Source organism: Phalacrocorax carbo, chromosome 14, assembly GCF_963921805.1.
Source record: "Phalacrocorax carbo chromosome 14, bPhaCar2.1, whole genome shotgun sequence".
Lineage (NCBI taxonomy): Eukaryota > Metazoa > Chordata > Aves > Suliformes > Phalacrocoracidae > Phalacrocorax > Phalacrocorax carbo.
This window is the reverse complement of record NC_087526.1, coordinates 8473966-8491509: the sequence shown is the minus strand read 5'-3', so window position 1 is coordinate 8491509 and position 17544 is coordinate 8473966. Positions and strand designations below refer to the sequence as shown.

The window sequence follows — 17544 nt, the reverse complement described above, 5'->3', positions numbered from 1 at the left end:
TTCCTTTAACATCCAGTGCAAGTATAAATTATTGGTTCCAATGAACCACTAACTAAAAATAACATATTAGCTGGTTTGCCCAAAAGAAAAGGGCTCTGTGTACCATGTAATCACTTGGACAGCAAGCTTCACAGGAATTGCTTCTATAAACAGTTTCAGTTGCAACAGGGTAAACAGGAAAAGCCAAACTTAGACATATAAAAAAGCATGCAATGTACTATTCTGAAAATGTGGAAGAGTTGCCCTTTAAGGTAGTCAATCACCCCAAAATCTAAAGTTTTGTGACCTTTTTTTTTTTTTTTAAATGAGAACACAAGGACGTAAACTAGCCAACTCATCTTCTAATGAGTATTAAAATTCTCATTCGCTTGATTATACTTGGCAAAACCAACTAAAAATATTCAACTAAAGCCTTTGAGACTTTTGTAAATGTGGTGTAACCGTACAGAACAATGCTACCAAAGTTCAGCATCGTAAATGAAATAAGACACATGTTATTCAACCAAGGAGCTCAGGAGAACAGCACTGCTGAAGTTGGAATAGCCCGCTTTTACAGTCAAACCATGAAAACACATAAAGACGAGCGAAACCAAGCCTCTTATATCGTCTTATCTGAAAGACATCCCCAACAACAAACTGTGCAGGTTCAATACCTAATGGTACCCAAGACGACCTCAGTGTTACCCATAAATATCTGACATGTACTTCTTTCTGCAGAACCTGCATGTTCTTTAGGTTTCTGACAAGCATATGAACATCAACCTTGATTGTACACCATGAATGTTGTAAATTCTCAGAGCCCTTCAGCTGCAGGTTATGTGGCAACTGTGTTACTCAAATAGCAATATATTTAAATTTTCCCTTCTGATTTTAAATCAGTTTGGTTAACTCTAGAAAAGCTGCACTTACGTTTGGCTACATCATAGTGATACAACAACCCCACACACGTCCTGGGCTGCCTTTTCCATCAGCAGAATGTTAAGTAATTTCACACCTCACACGATCTTTACAATACACAATGAATTAGGAAAAAAGAACACAGGGTAAAACAAAAAACTTGGGGTGTCCTCTATTAACTTCTACAAGAGTATGAACTATGTGGAAGAAAAATTAAAACTTGTAATGTATGCAGTAACTTGGAGAGTAATATCCTCTTTAGAAATGGCTTATCAGAATTTTAAACACGTATAATATGCTCTTCGGATCTGCCCACTTCCATTAAGTCTTTTCCTCCAGAACAGAAAAAAAATAAACATGAACACTGCTCCTTGAGTCAGTTCCTTACCATATTACTTCATAACTAGGTTGTCTTCGTATTCTCTTATGGCAGTTAAGATTAAAAACATACTTCACTTTTTTTTAAACTCAAGAGAGATTGTTCACTTAAAAATCTTGAAAACAGTGCGTTTCCTTTTCAGATCAGACAGATGAAAACTGCCACACACTGTGCTGGTTTTGGTTTTTAAAAAATAGAATATTTTTCACTGTGCTCCTGCCGACTCCCCCACAATGCCCCCCCCCCCCCTTTTTTTTTTTTAATATAACCCAGGACTTAAAATGACTCAACATCCTCAAATTGTGTTTGAAGAGAAATGTGAAAAACACGTACAAAGCGAGCACCAATCTAGACTGTGCTTTTAGATCTCTAGAATCTTCTTGCCACTTGCTTTAATGTCATTTTATACACTGAAAATTCTCATTAAACTTGATGTTCTATTGTATTCAGTAATGACCATTTAAAAGCAAGCAAGTCGTGTATCAGAACATCTTCTTCAAAGTGATTAAAATAAATTGATACCTGTGAATCTGAATAAGATGAAAGAAAAATATGTGCCTTAATTCCCTGCCTCTGTAAAAATCCTCTTACCAGGTCACGGCCACATCCACCTACCAGTGCGAGAGCTACAAACCAAGCGAGCAGTTCTCGTTTTGTCTTAGGCAATTCACTTTGCTTCCACAAAGATGATATATTTGAAGCTTAGCTAAATAAAATTCAAGTAATAGCAAGAGAACTGGAAAACAGGAACCTCAAATACAGGCCGAAACGACCTCCAGAGCCCCTCAATGAGCGATCATTTACCCTCTTTTCTAGATCCATCAAGCTTTATTTTAAACCAGTTGGTCTTCTGCTTATACCATGCCTGTTCTCAAACTCTGCTTCTCAGCTGGTCAGGCAATCTGTAATTTCTAGGCAAAATTTATGACTGCCTTATACTCATTTGTCTTTACACCAAGTGGTCCTTCAGCTTTTAAGTAAAAACTGAAATCCTCCAAACAAGGGGAGGATGATGGATAGAGGGAAGCCCCTTCATTACTCCAGTTTATCATGACAGAAGATGAAACCACTGATTTCACCTGTCACAAGTCACAGGTCTGAACACATGGTGCATAAATCACCCTTGCAGCCGTGCATCCATTTATGCTCCCACCCATCCCGGTGCCAGCTGAGGGCACTCTTCTTGCTGCACGCAAGCTTGGCAATTAAACTGCTGCACAGGATCTTTGCTATTTCATTGCAACGAAGGGATTTTCAACCCAGGAGCCTAGTTTGAACCATCTAAATCTGATTTAATTGGAGATTGTTCAGTAAGCAAACTACTGTGGAAGAAACAAGAATGCTGCATGAGCAATTCTCCCCCAAACATTAAAACTGCAGAATAAGGTACAAAAAGAAGTTTTTCCCCTCTAAATTTGGAAAGATTTAAAAAAAAACATAATTCTACTGTTCAGACATGAGAAGCAAAAAGATATACTAAGACTGATATTATATTGTGCATTTTTTTCCCCTTTATCATACAACCCAAGTGACCATTAAAAGGTATCAGGGTTTTTTGCCATCAAGGAAACTAAAAGTAAGTATCTTTCTTGAACTTTTCATTCTATTTAATTGGTCAATTTTCTCAGCATAGATTAAAATAAACCTTTCCTCCTGGAAACTAACACTTAGTCAGAAAGCCACCGCTTGCTCTATTTTGTGTCACAAATGATACCCCATCCTCTGAGAGTATTATTAAAGTACTGCATTAATACTTTTTCTTTCTTTGCACATTGGAGAATCAAACTATTTTATGACTGCAATGAAGAATACAAAAGTATGCTGAAAAATGAGCTGTCCACACATAATGGCACATATCAGCCATCTTCAACAGATCACCAGTAGAAAAACATTCATTTCCATGAGCGAGTATAATGAAACAATCAATAGCTGCTCATTACTTAGAGAGAGCTCTAAAAGTAAACAACAGTAAGTGAAGATCACACAACCTACAAAAATCACAACTGTTTCTGCACACAGGAGCAACAGTCAAGCCTCCTTTCAACACGAGGCAATTTTGGATTCAAACCCTTTGCAGCTACTTCTTTTACCATAAGGACTCACGTACTTTTTATTTTGTTTGTAAGTACCATTTTGCAAACAAGTAAAACAGAAATTTGAGGACAAGTGCTACAAACACATGCACTGAATACTTTCCTCCATGGCTTCAGCAGTTAACATTAAAGTTGGATCAATACCAGACACAGGTTTCCAAGTTTTATGGAAAGTGGGATTAAGCAGGATTTCAAACTGGATATAAACACATCAGTAGTAATAAAGGAGACAGTGACCTGCAGTTTCTTCTCACTAAAGTAAACAAAAAATATAAAAACACAAACTTACGAGAGAGAGAATGCGTGCCTTTGGGTAAGTACTCAAACAGCAGAGAACTATCCTCTCCCAGCATGTCGGCTTTCAGAGACAGCAAACTGTTCTTACTCATGAGAGCCGCACGCAGGTTGGCAACGGTGGCAGCCTGGAGTGCATCCTCCTTCTCTGGAGTCAGGGGCTGAGAGATGTAGCTGGCTTCCCCACCGATTAGGGCTTCGTCAACATTCGCGTAGGGGTCTGATCGCTCCACCCTGCTGTCAGAGCTGCTGGGCTCTGTTACTGTCACGTCAGCACCTGTGAGGCGAAAGATGCCATCAGAGACACAAACTCCTGGGACGAGGCATACCAACCACGCACACCCGTCCAAGTAAAAGAACCAGGAACTTATCACCACCTCTTTTGGCCTTATTGTCACTTTTCAGGTGAGAGTATTGTTTCTTGACCCTACTTTTCCAAAAGTCTGAAGATGAACTTGGCCGTTCAGAGGCCCGAGAGAAAGCACAACCACCCCACAGCTGGGGGTTTCTGTTCTTCTAGCCTGTGCCCATCTGCACCCTTCACTTTGGCCCCATCAACAGGTCTTTACCTCAGCACCATGCACTAAGAGGGCAGGGTAGGGACAGCGACACATACAACCTCCCCCACAACCAGTAACGGGATAGAACTTTATTTATTTTAAACTAAGATCTCAGGATAGTCTGCTAGTACTGAAATTATGTTCAAATGTTTAAGTTCTGTTTTCTCCCTAATTTTACTCCAGTAGTCCAAATTTTCATTGTTTTGTTTCTTCCCCATGATGAAGGTTTTGAAAAAATCCAGTAATAAACAGACTATAATAGTGGGCTGTATAAATCCCTTGGGGTCACTTATCTGAAAAATACACAGTGATCAGTGATTCCCAGCATATATCACAGGGTTGGTTTTCACAGAATCACAGAATGGCAGGGGTTAGAAGGGACCTCTGGAGATCATCCCGTCCCACCCCTGCTTGAGCAGGTATACCCAGAGCAGGGGCACAGGATCCAGGTGGTGTATGAATGTCTCCAGGGAAGGGACCCCACAGCCTCCCTGGGCAGCCTGTGCCCCTGCTCTGGCACCTGCACAGGGAAGGGTTTTTTTCTCATATTTAAGTGGAACTTCCCGTGTTCCAACTTGTGCCCGTTGTCCCTTGTCCTGTTGTTGGGCACCACTGAAAAGAGTCCAGCCCCATCCTCCTAACAGCCACCCTTCAGAGACTTTAAAGTATTGAAATCCCCTCTCAAGTCTTCTCTTCTCCAGGCTAAACAAACCCAAGCCTCTCAGCCTTTCCTCATAAGGGAGATGCTCCAGTCCCCCAATCGTCTTGGTAGCTCTCCACTGGACTTCCGCAAGCAGTTCCACGTCCTTCTTAAACTGGGGGGCCCAAAACTGGACACAACGCTCCAGATGTGGTCTCACCAGGGCAGAGTAGAGGGGGAGGATAAACCTCCCTCGCCCTGCTGGCCACACTCCTTTTAATGCAGCCCAGGATACTCTTGGCCTTCTTAGTTTTATACAGAAGTGATACAGTTAAAACATGAAGACACAGATTAGCCACTTTACAACAGGTAGCTACAGAGAAGCTGTACAAAAATGGAACAGACTATTAAGAAAAACTTGAATTAGTGAACCCAAAGAAAAATTAAAAAGCTGTGATAAGGTTAATTCCTCCCTGCAAAAACACCATTTATTTTTTTATTTTTGGGGACGTCTAGTTAAAGATTCTCTCTTGTTTGAACTTTAACTCTCTTATAGTCTTAAATAATTTATGTATTTTAATATAAAGGAAAGTGACTCCTATACTCTTCTCAATTCTTCATACAAAACAATAAAAATATCTACAAGAAGGGCTGTTATCTCATTTATAAAGTGTGTAAAACAAATTTCAGTTACATACTCCAGTATCCACAGCAGCAGAACACAGCTGACACGCTCAGAACCCAGTCAAGTACCTGGCAAACAGGACTAAAGCTTCCCAACAAATGGATACCTTTGTACCATTTGTACTATCAGGATGCAGAGGGAAAAAAAAAATCCAAACCCAAAGAGAAGGCATTGATAGTGAGTGATCAGATGGAAAAAGAAGCTGTTTCACAGATCCTGAACATTTTATCGCTTCCTAATTCAAAATACATTTAAATCTACTTAATGCAAGAGTCAACTATTACAGTTCAAAATAGTGGTATGACATGCACAAAATTACCACTCAGCTGCTTTCTTCTTGCACTCCTCAGGGCAAGGAATTCAGGTGTTGTCCACATACACCACAGCACTAAACTTATTCCTGTACAGAAGGTTTCGCAGGAGCGAAGCTTCCAAGAAGGGAAGAGAGGAAGAGTGTGGCAGACTAGCACTCGGTTGTAGCGTTCAACAACTTCAAAACAGGGCAAAACATCAATCTGCATAGCCTTATTTAAAAATGTTAATGAGGACACTGGTACAGTGCCTACCTCCTGTAACCTGGAAAACGGCTGAAGGAAGATCATTACCTCCATTTTACAGGCAGTAACTGCCAAAGACACGGTGACTTGCTCAAGGGGTCCAGCCCACAGAGCCAGGATCAGGCAGTGAATTTCCCAGCCCAGGGCACATCAGGTTCCTTAACACGTTCAGATTTACTTTACTAAGCTCTACTGTACTGCCAAGTACCTCTTGCTGTTAACTTTTTCCACTTCCTTTAAAAAAACAAAAAGCCTCAAAGCAAACAATAAGGAAAAAACAATCATTAGCAGAGTACTCCTACACCCTGGAGATGTACAGGATACCCAAGGCTGGGGGCTACAAACACAGCAGCAGCAACTATGTGAACTACGAGAGATGCTCTCTCTTTAAATCAAACCATCTTCCCTCCTCCGTTTGTGTTTTGCTTCTACCATCTCATATTATCAGTTCTCGTAAATCTTAGCCAAGCAGAATTCAACTGCTTTGAATTTTTACATATTTTGTCACGCCTCTGTTACTGAGCAAGCAGTTAACAGGTATATACATTTTCCTAGACGATAATAAATTTGTTTGAAAACAAACACTTTCTGCAAAAAGGGATATTACAAGAGTTTAAAAAACAGCAGCTGTTACAAAAGGTGGCAAAGAAAGTAAATTCTGTCCCATTAAACTGGTAATATAACAGACAGCTTTATCAAATCAAACTTATGGTGATATTGCTATTCCTCTGCTCCTCACCACCTACACAGCAAATCACAGCAAATAACTTGGGCCAGAAAGGGTGTTTGTCAACAAAACGGTGTTGCCAAATAACTGGGCAGGCAGTAAATCACCTTGTATTTTCTCCCATCCTTTTCCATAGCCGATTACAGATGCTGATTGACAGTTGCCAGAATCTGTTGCTGCCTGCTGCATATAAACACTAATTGCTAAAACACACGCAGATTAATTATAACCACAACAAGATATTAAATGTTCCTCAAAAGCCAAGCTTAGAAACAGACAGTGAAATACAGGCTTTGGAGCTTCCAGTATTTATAGCTGATGTAACCTAATCAAATACACATTAAGGCAAAATAAATATCCACTTAGTCACATAAGTACTAAAATACTCAGTACACCAAAACCCAAAAATGCATGAAGTTCCTCTTCACAGCGCCTCCAAAACCACTTCTCTTTCCTCTAGAATACAGCTTCTTTTAAGAAGATTTAGCCAAAGAATTACATGAATCAAAAGTATCCGTCACTGCCCAGTAATCTAAACTGTTTACTACAGTGCTTCAGCAGTACGTAAACCAAGCTGTAGTAAATGAGCTTCTGTTTTGCAATTATTCAAGGCAATGGGTCACGTGGCAGCCCGAGAGCTCCATACAACTCCTCCACATCTCATTTTTCACAACGCCAAGACAGTCCCTGCAACTGCACGGATTGCAGGCACCACTCGCAGGAAATCCCAATCGGGGCAGCGAGCTAAACATGGGATTAATGCTGCTCTAAAAAACTGAGCTCATTAGTCTCTTCAGCAAATAATTATTTTGCAGTTACTCTATTACACCAGCCTACTTTCCAAAATGCAGAAGCTTTAGAAAAGCTTTAGTAGTTTGTTGACTTGGATTTTTTGTTATTATTTTCATTTTTCAAATAAAACACAGGGAGTATTTTTACAGTTTTGGCAACAGTATTTCCATGCATCCCTGAAACTCCAAAAGCAACATTTAACTGGTAAAGTTCTTCCTTACATGTGAAAGCCTAAAGTAAAAGGAATATGTGAAGCCCAATTACAAGCCCCTTCTCATAGACACCACACATCCCAGCTGAGGGTGGCATGACAAAATGCACTTTGTTCCCAACCACACCAACCCAATAGGCTTTAACAGATCAATCAACAGGAGTAACACTCACGCCAGTACAGCACGAGCAGTACAACATCCCAACAGCACACAGGGGTGGCTGCTGCAGAGTCATTTTCACTTGGGCAGGACAAAACTGAACTGTATGCTTGCTCTGCAAGGGAAGAACAGCCAGAGGAAACTCATTTCCTTTGCCACACTATGCGAAGCCCAAATCCAGATCAGAAATCCCATTTATCAGCAAGCATGCCACTACCAGAGAGAGGGAGAAAGGAAAGAAAAAAAAATTACCTGAAAGTCATATAGACTGAGCTCCTGTCACAAACCCAGGTATGAGAAAACCAAGTTTTAGTAGTCAAAAAAACCCCAAACAACAACAACAAAAAAAGAAAAAAATATATATTAAAAAAAAAATCAAGAAGTGCTACAGACATCTGCGACCTCCTTGTGAAGGTCTATGGCTATTCAACTTACTAAAAGTATCCACATGAAATGTTAATGTGATAAATTGTTTCCCAAGATCTAGGAGAAAACTGACAGCGGGAAGCATTAAACCTCTGAGGAACCTCATCTAGTTGAAGATGTCCCTGCTCACTTTAGGGGGGTTGGATTAGATGGCCTCTAAAGGTCCCTTCCAACCCAAAGCATTCTATGATTCTAGTCAAACAACTGGAAAAAATACAGATGCCATCTCAGAAAGGCCAAGTAAAAGCTTCTCCATTTTAGAGAATCCATTTGAGTACCTTAATTGATTACTTGAATACACAAATTTTTTCCATTTCTTCTCCCTGCTTCAGTCATTTTTCCTCATTACAGCTTAAACTCAGCTGTTCGCAAACTACCTCCTCAGTGCCTGCTTCTCTCACACCACTTCTTGTTTGTATTGTGTTTTTACCTTCTCAGTAAACCCCCAGTTGTGTTTTCTGTTGTTTCTTAGGCTCCCAATGCTATTATTCTCTTTCATAATTTGTGGTTTGGGGTTTTTTTTCATGTTTTTTTCCTCTTTCAACTTTAATTTCCTGCTCTCTCATGTATACAGTCGAGCATCTTCTAGAAATCTGTAGCTGGAGGACTAAACCCATGAGAAGAAAGACGTGAATAAAAGCCATACAAGTTTACAACTGCTGCTGAAAAATTCAAAGCAGAAACAAACTCTTGCCCAAGAACTAAAGACAACGTTTTGCCAGGTCGCTATTGCTCAATATTTCTCTTTTCATTACAGTCTCAAGGTAAGAGGAGATCCAAGAAGTCTGTCATCTTCTCTTCAAAGTCCCTTTCTGTTTGGCAGAAATACAAAGCAGTAATGTTTCTCCCTCAGCCTTCTGAGTTTGCAGGATGATGAGGTCGCATGACACACATCGTCAAGTGACTGCCTACCTAATCACAGTGACCCAACTGCCAGTGAGGTGGGGGAAGTCAGCCAGCAAACACGGCAGTCCTTGAAAGGAGTGCAACAACATTTAGCTTATCATCTACAGCCAAAGCTTTAAGCCAGTTCCTCTAAGTTCTCACTATCCCCCTGGCAAATTTCAGGAAGCTTTTAGGAGCCCTTCCAACCTCTCTTCACCACCCCCCACCCCCGAATTTAGAATTTTTTCATACAGCACCAAGCACACCCTTCGGAATGGGAGGTTATCACTGCTCTGCACCTGGAGTAAACTCTTTATAAGTCCCACAATCTCCAAAGACAACAGCAATTCAAGCCACCTCCTATCACAAAAAGTGTCCTTACCCCTTCTGCATAGCTGACCCGATCGCACAGCTTCAGGACCCGTGCTGGCAGAACTTAAGCCCATAGGTACTTCAGCAGAACAAACACCATCATCCTACGGGTTTCGCTAGCATCCTTTCAAGCCAGCATCAGTAACACAGTCAACTAAACCCAGCTAAAGTCTCTGGCTGCCTGCATTTTGTGGACACTTGCCAAAGCTAGGGGTGACAGCAAGATCCCACAACTATCTGGAGCTAATTAAATAAACACTGCATAATCTTATACCCTACTCTTATTTCTAAGGCACACTTGATGGTCATAAACAGTAGAACCCCCAGCTAAGTCCACCAAATACTTTCTTTCCCTCCTATAGGCAGCCATGAACCAGGGCCGGCAAGTCATACCACTCATTTTCTCATTAACACATGTAAGAACAAAGTACAAAGACCCACAGTAACATTTATAGGTGGAGAGAATATCCTGTCTTTATATAAATTAGGGTGGAAAGGCGAAGGGAAGACAAACTTTCAGGTACATGAGTCCTGCTGTCAGAAACAGAAAGGCAAGTATCAAGGAAAGTAGTTTGAAAGCAACAGCAACGGAAGTTACATCTTAAGTGGTGTCACCAAAAGACAGCGAGTGAGTAGCCATCCTGACATGTGACTGCGTTACTGCTGTATTCCCTGGATTTGTTTTTAAGAATCCTAGAATAGATTAGGTTGAAAGTTACTCCAGGGCTACTTTTAGAGTTAGATCCCATTGCTCAGGGACTTGCACAGCCAAGTTCTTGATATCTGCAAGGAGAGACAGACCACAACTTCTCCAGGTTCTTCCTCCATCTGCACACTCTGTGAAAAATTTCCTCCTTTTACCCCATGAGAATTTCCCTTCCTGTAACTTGTGTCCATTACCTCTCATCCTTTCTCCATACACAGCTGAGAAGGGTCTGGCTCTGGACAATCCATTCACCCCCCTTCTGTTCTCCAATGCTAAACCAAGCTGTCTCAGTCTCTCCTTGTACACAACACCTTGATGGCCTTGGCTGGCCTTGCTCAAGCTTGTCAAAGTCTTTCTTTTCCTGGAGATCCCCAAACTGGATCTTGTACCACAGACATTGCCCTTGACATGCTAGGTACGCTCTTCGTAAGGCAACCGAGCCTGCAGGCAGCCTCCCCTGCTGCAAGGTCACACAGAGCCCTCTTCAGCTCGATACTCACCAGAACACATTTTCTGCAAAGCTGCTTTCTCACTCCTTGGCCGCCAAGCCATAGCGATGCATGGGGTTATTCTGTCCCATACGCAGGACTCCATGTTTGACTTTGTTGAATTCACGCTGCGTCTGGCACCACTGTCTTCCAGCAAATCATTCCTCCCAGGCTGGCGTCATCCAACAACTTGCTGAGTGTTCACTCTACCCCACCGCCCAAGTTGTTAATGAACAAAGTAAACAGCATCAGCCCTGAAAGCTACCTGTGATGGATGCAGGCATCATGCTTTCTGTGGTCGTTGTTCAGGATCTTCTGCACATAGCTGGGTAACTTCTAGCGTGGTGGCAAATGTCATTTTTTTTGTTTACAACATGACAGGCAGAAAGGGCAGAGGGGGGCGAGAGAAGAGGTCCCAGCATTAGCAACTACTTCTCCCACTTCAAATGCCCATTCCTGCATCATCCCCTTCTACTCCCTCAACTGTACCAAGACTACTTGTATAGTTGCAAGGTGAACTTGAGACAGGAACTAATATGTTAAAAATAAACTGGTTTATTTAAAAAAAGTTATTTTTAAACTCAGATCAGTTCCCCAATCCGGTTCACTACATGGTTGTACAGACATTTTCACCGGAACAACTGCAAGAGAGCGTGGGGGTGCAATTAAGTACCAAGAGAAAGTGGGAGCCACTTAAACTCAGCTTTTCTTTCAAGGACATTGCCAAATTATGACCTGAGCCGAAGTCTTCTGGAAAAAACTTAGATGAAATCAAAGACTTAATTTTCTGAGGTGGTTCTACCTATTTGTGTCAAGTACCTACGCAGATCTGCCTAATAGCAGATTTCTTACAAAATTTCAGGGGTGATGTTTCTTGTATGAGTTTAGGAAGATTTGGCTTGATCTCCTTCTGTGCAAGAGACAATTTTTAAACTAAACTAAAAAAAAAAAAGCAGCTTTATTTTTCTAGTGTTTTTCTTGATATTTAAAAAAAAAAAGCACCCGGGCTGGTAGAAAAATGACAGTCTCACCAGCTGCTAAAAATATCCTTGATGCTTGTATTTCAGATACCCTCTCTTTCTAACAGAAACCCTTCAAAAGTGTTTTACAACTTACATTTTGTTAAACAAAACCTAGCATTCTCACATACTGTAATATTTACATAAAGAAGCAATGCCATGAGCTATACTGGTTTTGATTAGCACTATTTTACAGACATAATAGTATACATGTGGATATAACACATGTGCACGGCATTCAAAGTAAGCTCCAATTTCATAACTCTGGAAATTATCAGGCAAACAGATACATAACCACAACATATATGATCATTAAAAACTGCCTTTATTTTAAGGGCTATAACATATCTTAAATGAATCCTTATGGAACCAAAACTATGGTCTCCTTCAGGCTGCGTGTTCCCACCCCTCTTCCACGTTTTGAGTCCTACTACAGCTTCTCAACCGTGGTTCAAAGGAGGGTGACCTGGGACACTGTCCTGCACTGCCAGGATTTGAGTTGCTGAGAAACACCATCCTGCATAAAACTGAAAACTTCCGATGCTGTTACTGTTTCTGGAGGACTCAGGGGGAGTCCATGCCAACCAAAAGGCAGCATTCATCGTATAGGCTTGAGTGTAACTTTCAAAGTCTACAGCCATAGGATGCTCACCATATACGTTTTACCAACAGAAACATTCTCCCCAATACCTCTAGAATAGTATTTCTAAAATAAAACTGGCTTGTTCTACACAAATATGACCTGGTTTTATACTGGCATTCTAAAAGCACATCTCCATCTTTGTTTTCCTCAAAACAGTAATCAGTGTACAAATGTCAACTGGAAAATTCCCTCCACTGCTCCAGGTATCTGGAAAAAAAAAATCAATTTTTATCTCTTTCCTGTGATAACTGTTTTTCTAACACTGAATCAAATTCTGCAGGTATTTTTCTGCGGGCTGTGTCAGCAAAAGAAGCTCCTGGCCCCAAACCCAGCAGCTTGTTGCCACCCTCCCACCTCCTGTTAGTGACCTCGACTCAACAGTTTGTAGGGCTAGAGTAAACCTGGACAACGAACTGATCTTCCCCAAAACAAGATACAACAAAACACCCAAATCCAAAGAAGAGGGAAATGGTTAAACTGGATGACTTCATTATTTTTTAGAACTATTGTAAAATGGAATAATAAAGTGGTCCTTGCAGAAGCAGGAATGACTGAGCAGTGCAGAAATACCTTAAGCTACACTCTTGTTTCCCTAAAATATGCAGACAATCACTTTCAAAATATTAAGGTTGACTGTAAGCTTAACCTCTTTTTCTGTCCCGTAACTCACACGGTAAAAGGATGATATTATTCTCTGCTGCTCCTCAGTAGAGAGACAGTCTCTTGATGCACATCTGCACATGAATAGACACAAACTTGAAGGGACAGAAATATAACATTCAAGTATCACATTAAATGAGAGCACTAGTACTCATGATATGACAAGATGCTGACTTATAACCTTTGAAAATACTCGAGAACAAGTATTTACCTTTTGAAAAAACTGCCTGTAGGGAATGTTAAAAAAATATCTCTGAGACCAATACAGCAAAGTTAGTTTTTAGGTTTGATTCCTAGACACTGCATCTGAAGAATTAATTCCTACTATGTTTTAATGCAAAAGCAACACTGCAAATAGCAAAATAAAAGTGCCAAACAGTGATGACTGCAAAGTAGGATTAGAATTTTTTTATGTTACAATTCTAAAACCTTCTTGATTTCCTCACTTGTGATTTCAGTAAACAACAAAAAAAAAGGGGTAAAAACCATTTTTTTGAAAAGTTGAGATCTCTGTAAAGTTAAGCCTAGCGTAACCTTGGCACAAGAAACAAATAAAATAGTGAGAAGGGCACTCAAGAGAGGGGAATTGCCTCTGATCTCTGGAGTTAATGCAGATTAACAGAATCAGGGCTGTTACCATAGGGAGGAGGAAGAGGAGGAGGAGGGCGGCTTTGGAGCCTGGGGAAAATGGAATGCAGGGTGGGGAAAGGAAATAAGACACTGAGCTTTGAGCTAAAGCTGGTTTAGGGTGGAACCATTTTAAAGCCAGGGTGTAACCAGGGAGTAAGTGTCTAGGTTTAAAGCAATGATTTTTATTTCCAGACTTGAAAATAACCTGATCTAACCCTTTAATAACAGAAACATAAAAGAGTGATTCCTGCAAATACTGCATCCTAATAATTTCGTTAGCCTGTAACTGCGGTGATACGGAGAACCTGAATTATTCAGAGCGCTCTGCAATGTTTCTGCCAGATTCAGCATACGGACACACAGGTCAGGGTGTTGTGTTTTGGTTTTTTTGTTTGCTTGGTTTTGCATTTTGCTGCAACTAGCAGCTACCTCCATGCAGTAAACTTGATGCACATGAAGAGAGTACCAAAGACAGGCTAGAAACCTGGGCAGCTCAGTAAGCCAGAGGAATGCAGAGCACAGGCTAAGCTGATTTCGGCACTAAGAAAGAATTCTGGGGGTGGCATTAGAGCACAAATCTGTAACCCCTCCAGGTCTGGCTGCAAAAAAAGGCCTAACATCACTGACTACCACTGCCTAAGGCGTCAAAATATCTCCTCAATAAAAACGTCATTAAAAACCCCTCAATCATAACAAAGAAAATTTTAATACCTTACACCATAACTACAACTTCATGAAAAGCAGTTGGAAAAATTTAGTCATTAACTTGTCAGTTACTATTACCTACCCTCAAAAATACTCCAGCATCTTTCCAATAAGATGAGTATTTTGATCCAAAGCATCTATCCTCCTTAAAAAGTGATCTTTCCAAAACTGACCATAAAAGAATGATCTAAATCATCTAACAGTAGGAAACTATTAAAATTTGAGCCTATGTTGTTTTAAGACATCCGATATTAATCTGACAACTGAAATTTTAACCAGCCTAGTTTTCATTCATGGCTGTAACAAATACTTAAACACCTGCCATAAGTTTTTACGCTGCAACCAGAACTCAGACCATGGCAGATGGAACGGAGACTCAATCTCTTCAAAGCAATATCCATTTAAAGGTAAATTACTGCATTCTGTACCAGTGACTTTTTCAGCTGACATGCTACAGAGATCATTTCAACACTGCATGCTTTCAACCTACATACTAAGACGTCTCTGAGAATCTCCTTCAATATATTTGTTTTCATCCCATAAAAATCTGCAGTTTTTCTAAAATAAAGATATACTGGTAAGACAAATAGTGAATATCAAGTATAATAAGTAACGTCTTACAAAAAATATGCTTTTCATACACTTTTTGAAGAGCGGGGAAAGAAGTGTTGTAAGGGTCAGAGCAGACAGCTCAGTCTGCACTAGCAGGAGACAGGCAGGGCAGCACAGCACATGGGAGTGCCAGCATTTACCATGCAGCTGCCTTTCAAGCTGGAGCAAGAGGTTTTTAATACTGGGCTGCAGAAGTTAAAAAGAAGAGTAAAGAATATACAAGAGTTAGTCTCAGTAAGGTTTATCCACCTCTAATGGGAATAGCTGGGTAGAAAAGCCTAAAAATCAATTCATTCATTGTGCTCTAACATTCAACAGGTATTCTCGGTACAGCCACATTCTGGTTCAGCCTTGTTCCCCTCATCTTTTCAGTTTGTCTCAGATACAAAGAGCCTGAATTTGGTGTTCTAAGAGCTCGTTCTCAGGTCTCTTTTTCTATTATACCTCTTCCCATTCCTTATACTCCTCTCTCCTATATCATGATACCACTCCTTTGCTTTCCCTGCCTCTATTCCACATTGGCATAATCCTCCTTCACACCAAACAGCCTCTGTTGCCAACTGGAAAGCCCTGTTCTTTCTGAACTTGTTCACACTGCCTTTTCTTTATTTCTTCATTAATATTAACATTCAGTGCTAGCCTGCAGATCTTTTTTTCTTCTCTTTGAAACACCAGCTCTTCAGGACACAAACTGATAAAGCATCATGTAAAGCCAGATTTGCAGAACAAAAATCTTAAAGAGTTGCTTAAACACCTGAATCCCAAACACAACACCATGCTCAATGTTTTCCTCTTCTCATTATGCAAGACACCTGTTCTGCTACTTGTACTAATATGCTCGCCAAATATCACACCTGAAACAATGGAATTGTCAGGGTTTTTAAATTTTTTTTTTCCAAAAATCAAGGAAAGATTCTAAGATTTGCATTGAAGAGGTGAAAGAGTTACAGGAAGTCTGGTAGCTTGCTGAGAAAAAGACTTATTTTTGCAAGTATAAAATAATCTTGTAGTAAGACAATCTGCACATTCACCTACCTTCACTCAGGCGAGTCCAGAGACCTCACCTGCACAAAATTAGCTGAGAATCCATCTAGACAGAGCTCTTCCTTGCCTCCCTCTGAAGCCTTCTGAAATGTAAACTCACTATATGATCCAACTGTTAAGCATCCATGCTTGCCAACAACTCCTGTAATCATAATTTGCTCTCTGGAAACCAAGACAGAAAAAGGGATAGAAAAGGCTTAGGACAGCAGCTGTCTCCAGCCTTCATGGAGAGCCAGTAGCACAACTCCCTGCAGCAGGCACTGAAATCAGATTGTGTCATTGGAAAATTATGAACTTGAATGTCTCCTCACCACGAGGGAGGAAACTTGTGCAAAATTAGAGATTTTGATGGGAAAATATTAAAGGAACTTGGAGCTCTGCAGAGTCAGAAGGATACAGTGAAGTCCTGTCCATCTTTCCCATGAAGGTCACTACTCTGGTCTTAAGTCCTGAGGCTCTTCTCACAGAATACAACAATTTCCCTACGTGTAACTGAAGTAAAGCAAAAAGTTCCCAAACTGTTGTGTCTTTAAAACTGACTGTTCTGTTTTGAAAATAATTAGCTTCATTTTACAGTCAATTGGCACACAAAAATTCACTCAGAGCTTTAGGGTGTAAACACTCAGAAGATGTGTGGGAGTATTTCCTCAGAAATAAATTCCTGAATCATAAGTACTATGTTTCAACTAACACATTAATAAAACCATCAATAAATTCTTCAAAGACACCACCCAAGTGACAGAGTTCTCCATTATACAAAGAGGCAAAACCAGCAACATTTTGCTAGCTTCACAGATCTTCTAGTGAAGATAATTGTCCTCTTTGGCAAGAACATTTTAAACACCACCCAATCCTGTAGTCCAGGCAGTCAGGACGCGTAATCCTGTAAAAAGTTTATTCAGCAACGTTAAAGGAACAACCACCTAAGGAAAGTGAAGATGCACAAGACAACACTACTACTGAATTTTGTAAGCATCTCTGATATCAAAACTAACAAATAGCACTATGTTTCTTTAGAAAACCTACGTACTTCAAGAAAGAAGATTAAAATAAAAGGCAGACATGTTATATGGCAACTCTGTGGAGGAAATTCTTCCTGGCTCAGTTATGAAGAAAGTTATTATTTATAAGAGCCCATCCTTCAGTTTATTTTGGAGAATTGCTGTTCCAAGTTAATACAGCTTGGTGAGGAAAACATATATATGAATGTTTCACAGAAGGAATGACAGACTCTCATCCTGATCAGCCCAAACAGGATGAGAAAAAAAAACCCAAACCTAATATGTTTTATGCTAATCAGAGAATCCAAATTAATAAATTCAAATTAGCATGAAAAGACGGTCCTCATCAAGCTTTGTG

General features: G+C 40.3%; 1 protein-coding gene across 8 annotated transcripts in view; it reads right to left on the bottom strand.

The window, feature by feature from the left end:
• ZBTB46 (zinc finger and BTB domain containing 46) overlaps window positions 1-17544 on the bottom strand; it is a 60737-nt gene that overhangs the window by 21813 nt on the left and 21380 nt on the right. For all 8 annotated transcript variants that reach the window (XM_064465447.1, XM_064465448.1, XM_064465446.1 and 5 more), the window contains one exon: window positions 3659-3940. In XM_064465447.1, coding sequence (XP_064321517.1) covers window positions 3659-3940 — 282 coding nt within the window. The remainder of the gene's footprint in view (window positions 1-3658; window positions 3941-17544) is intronic.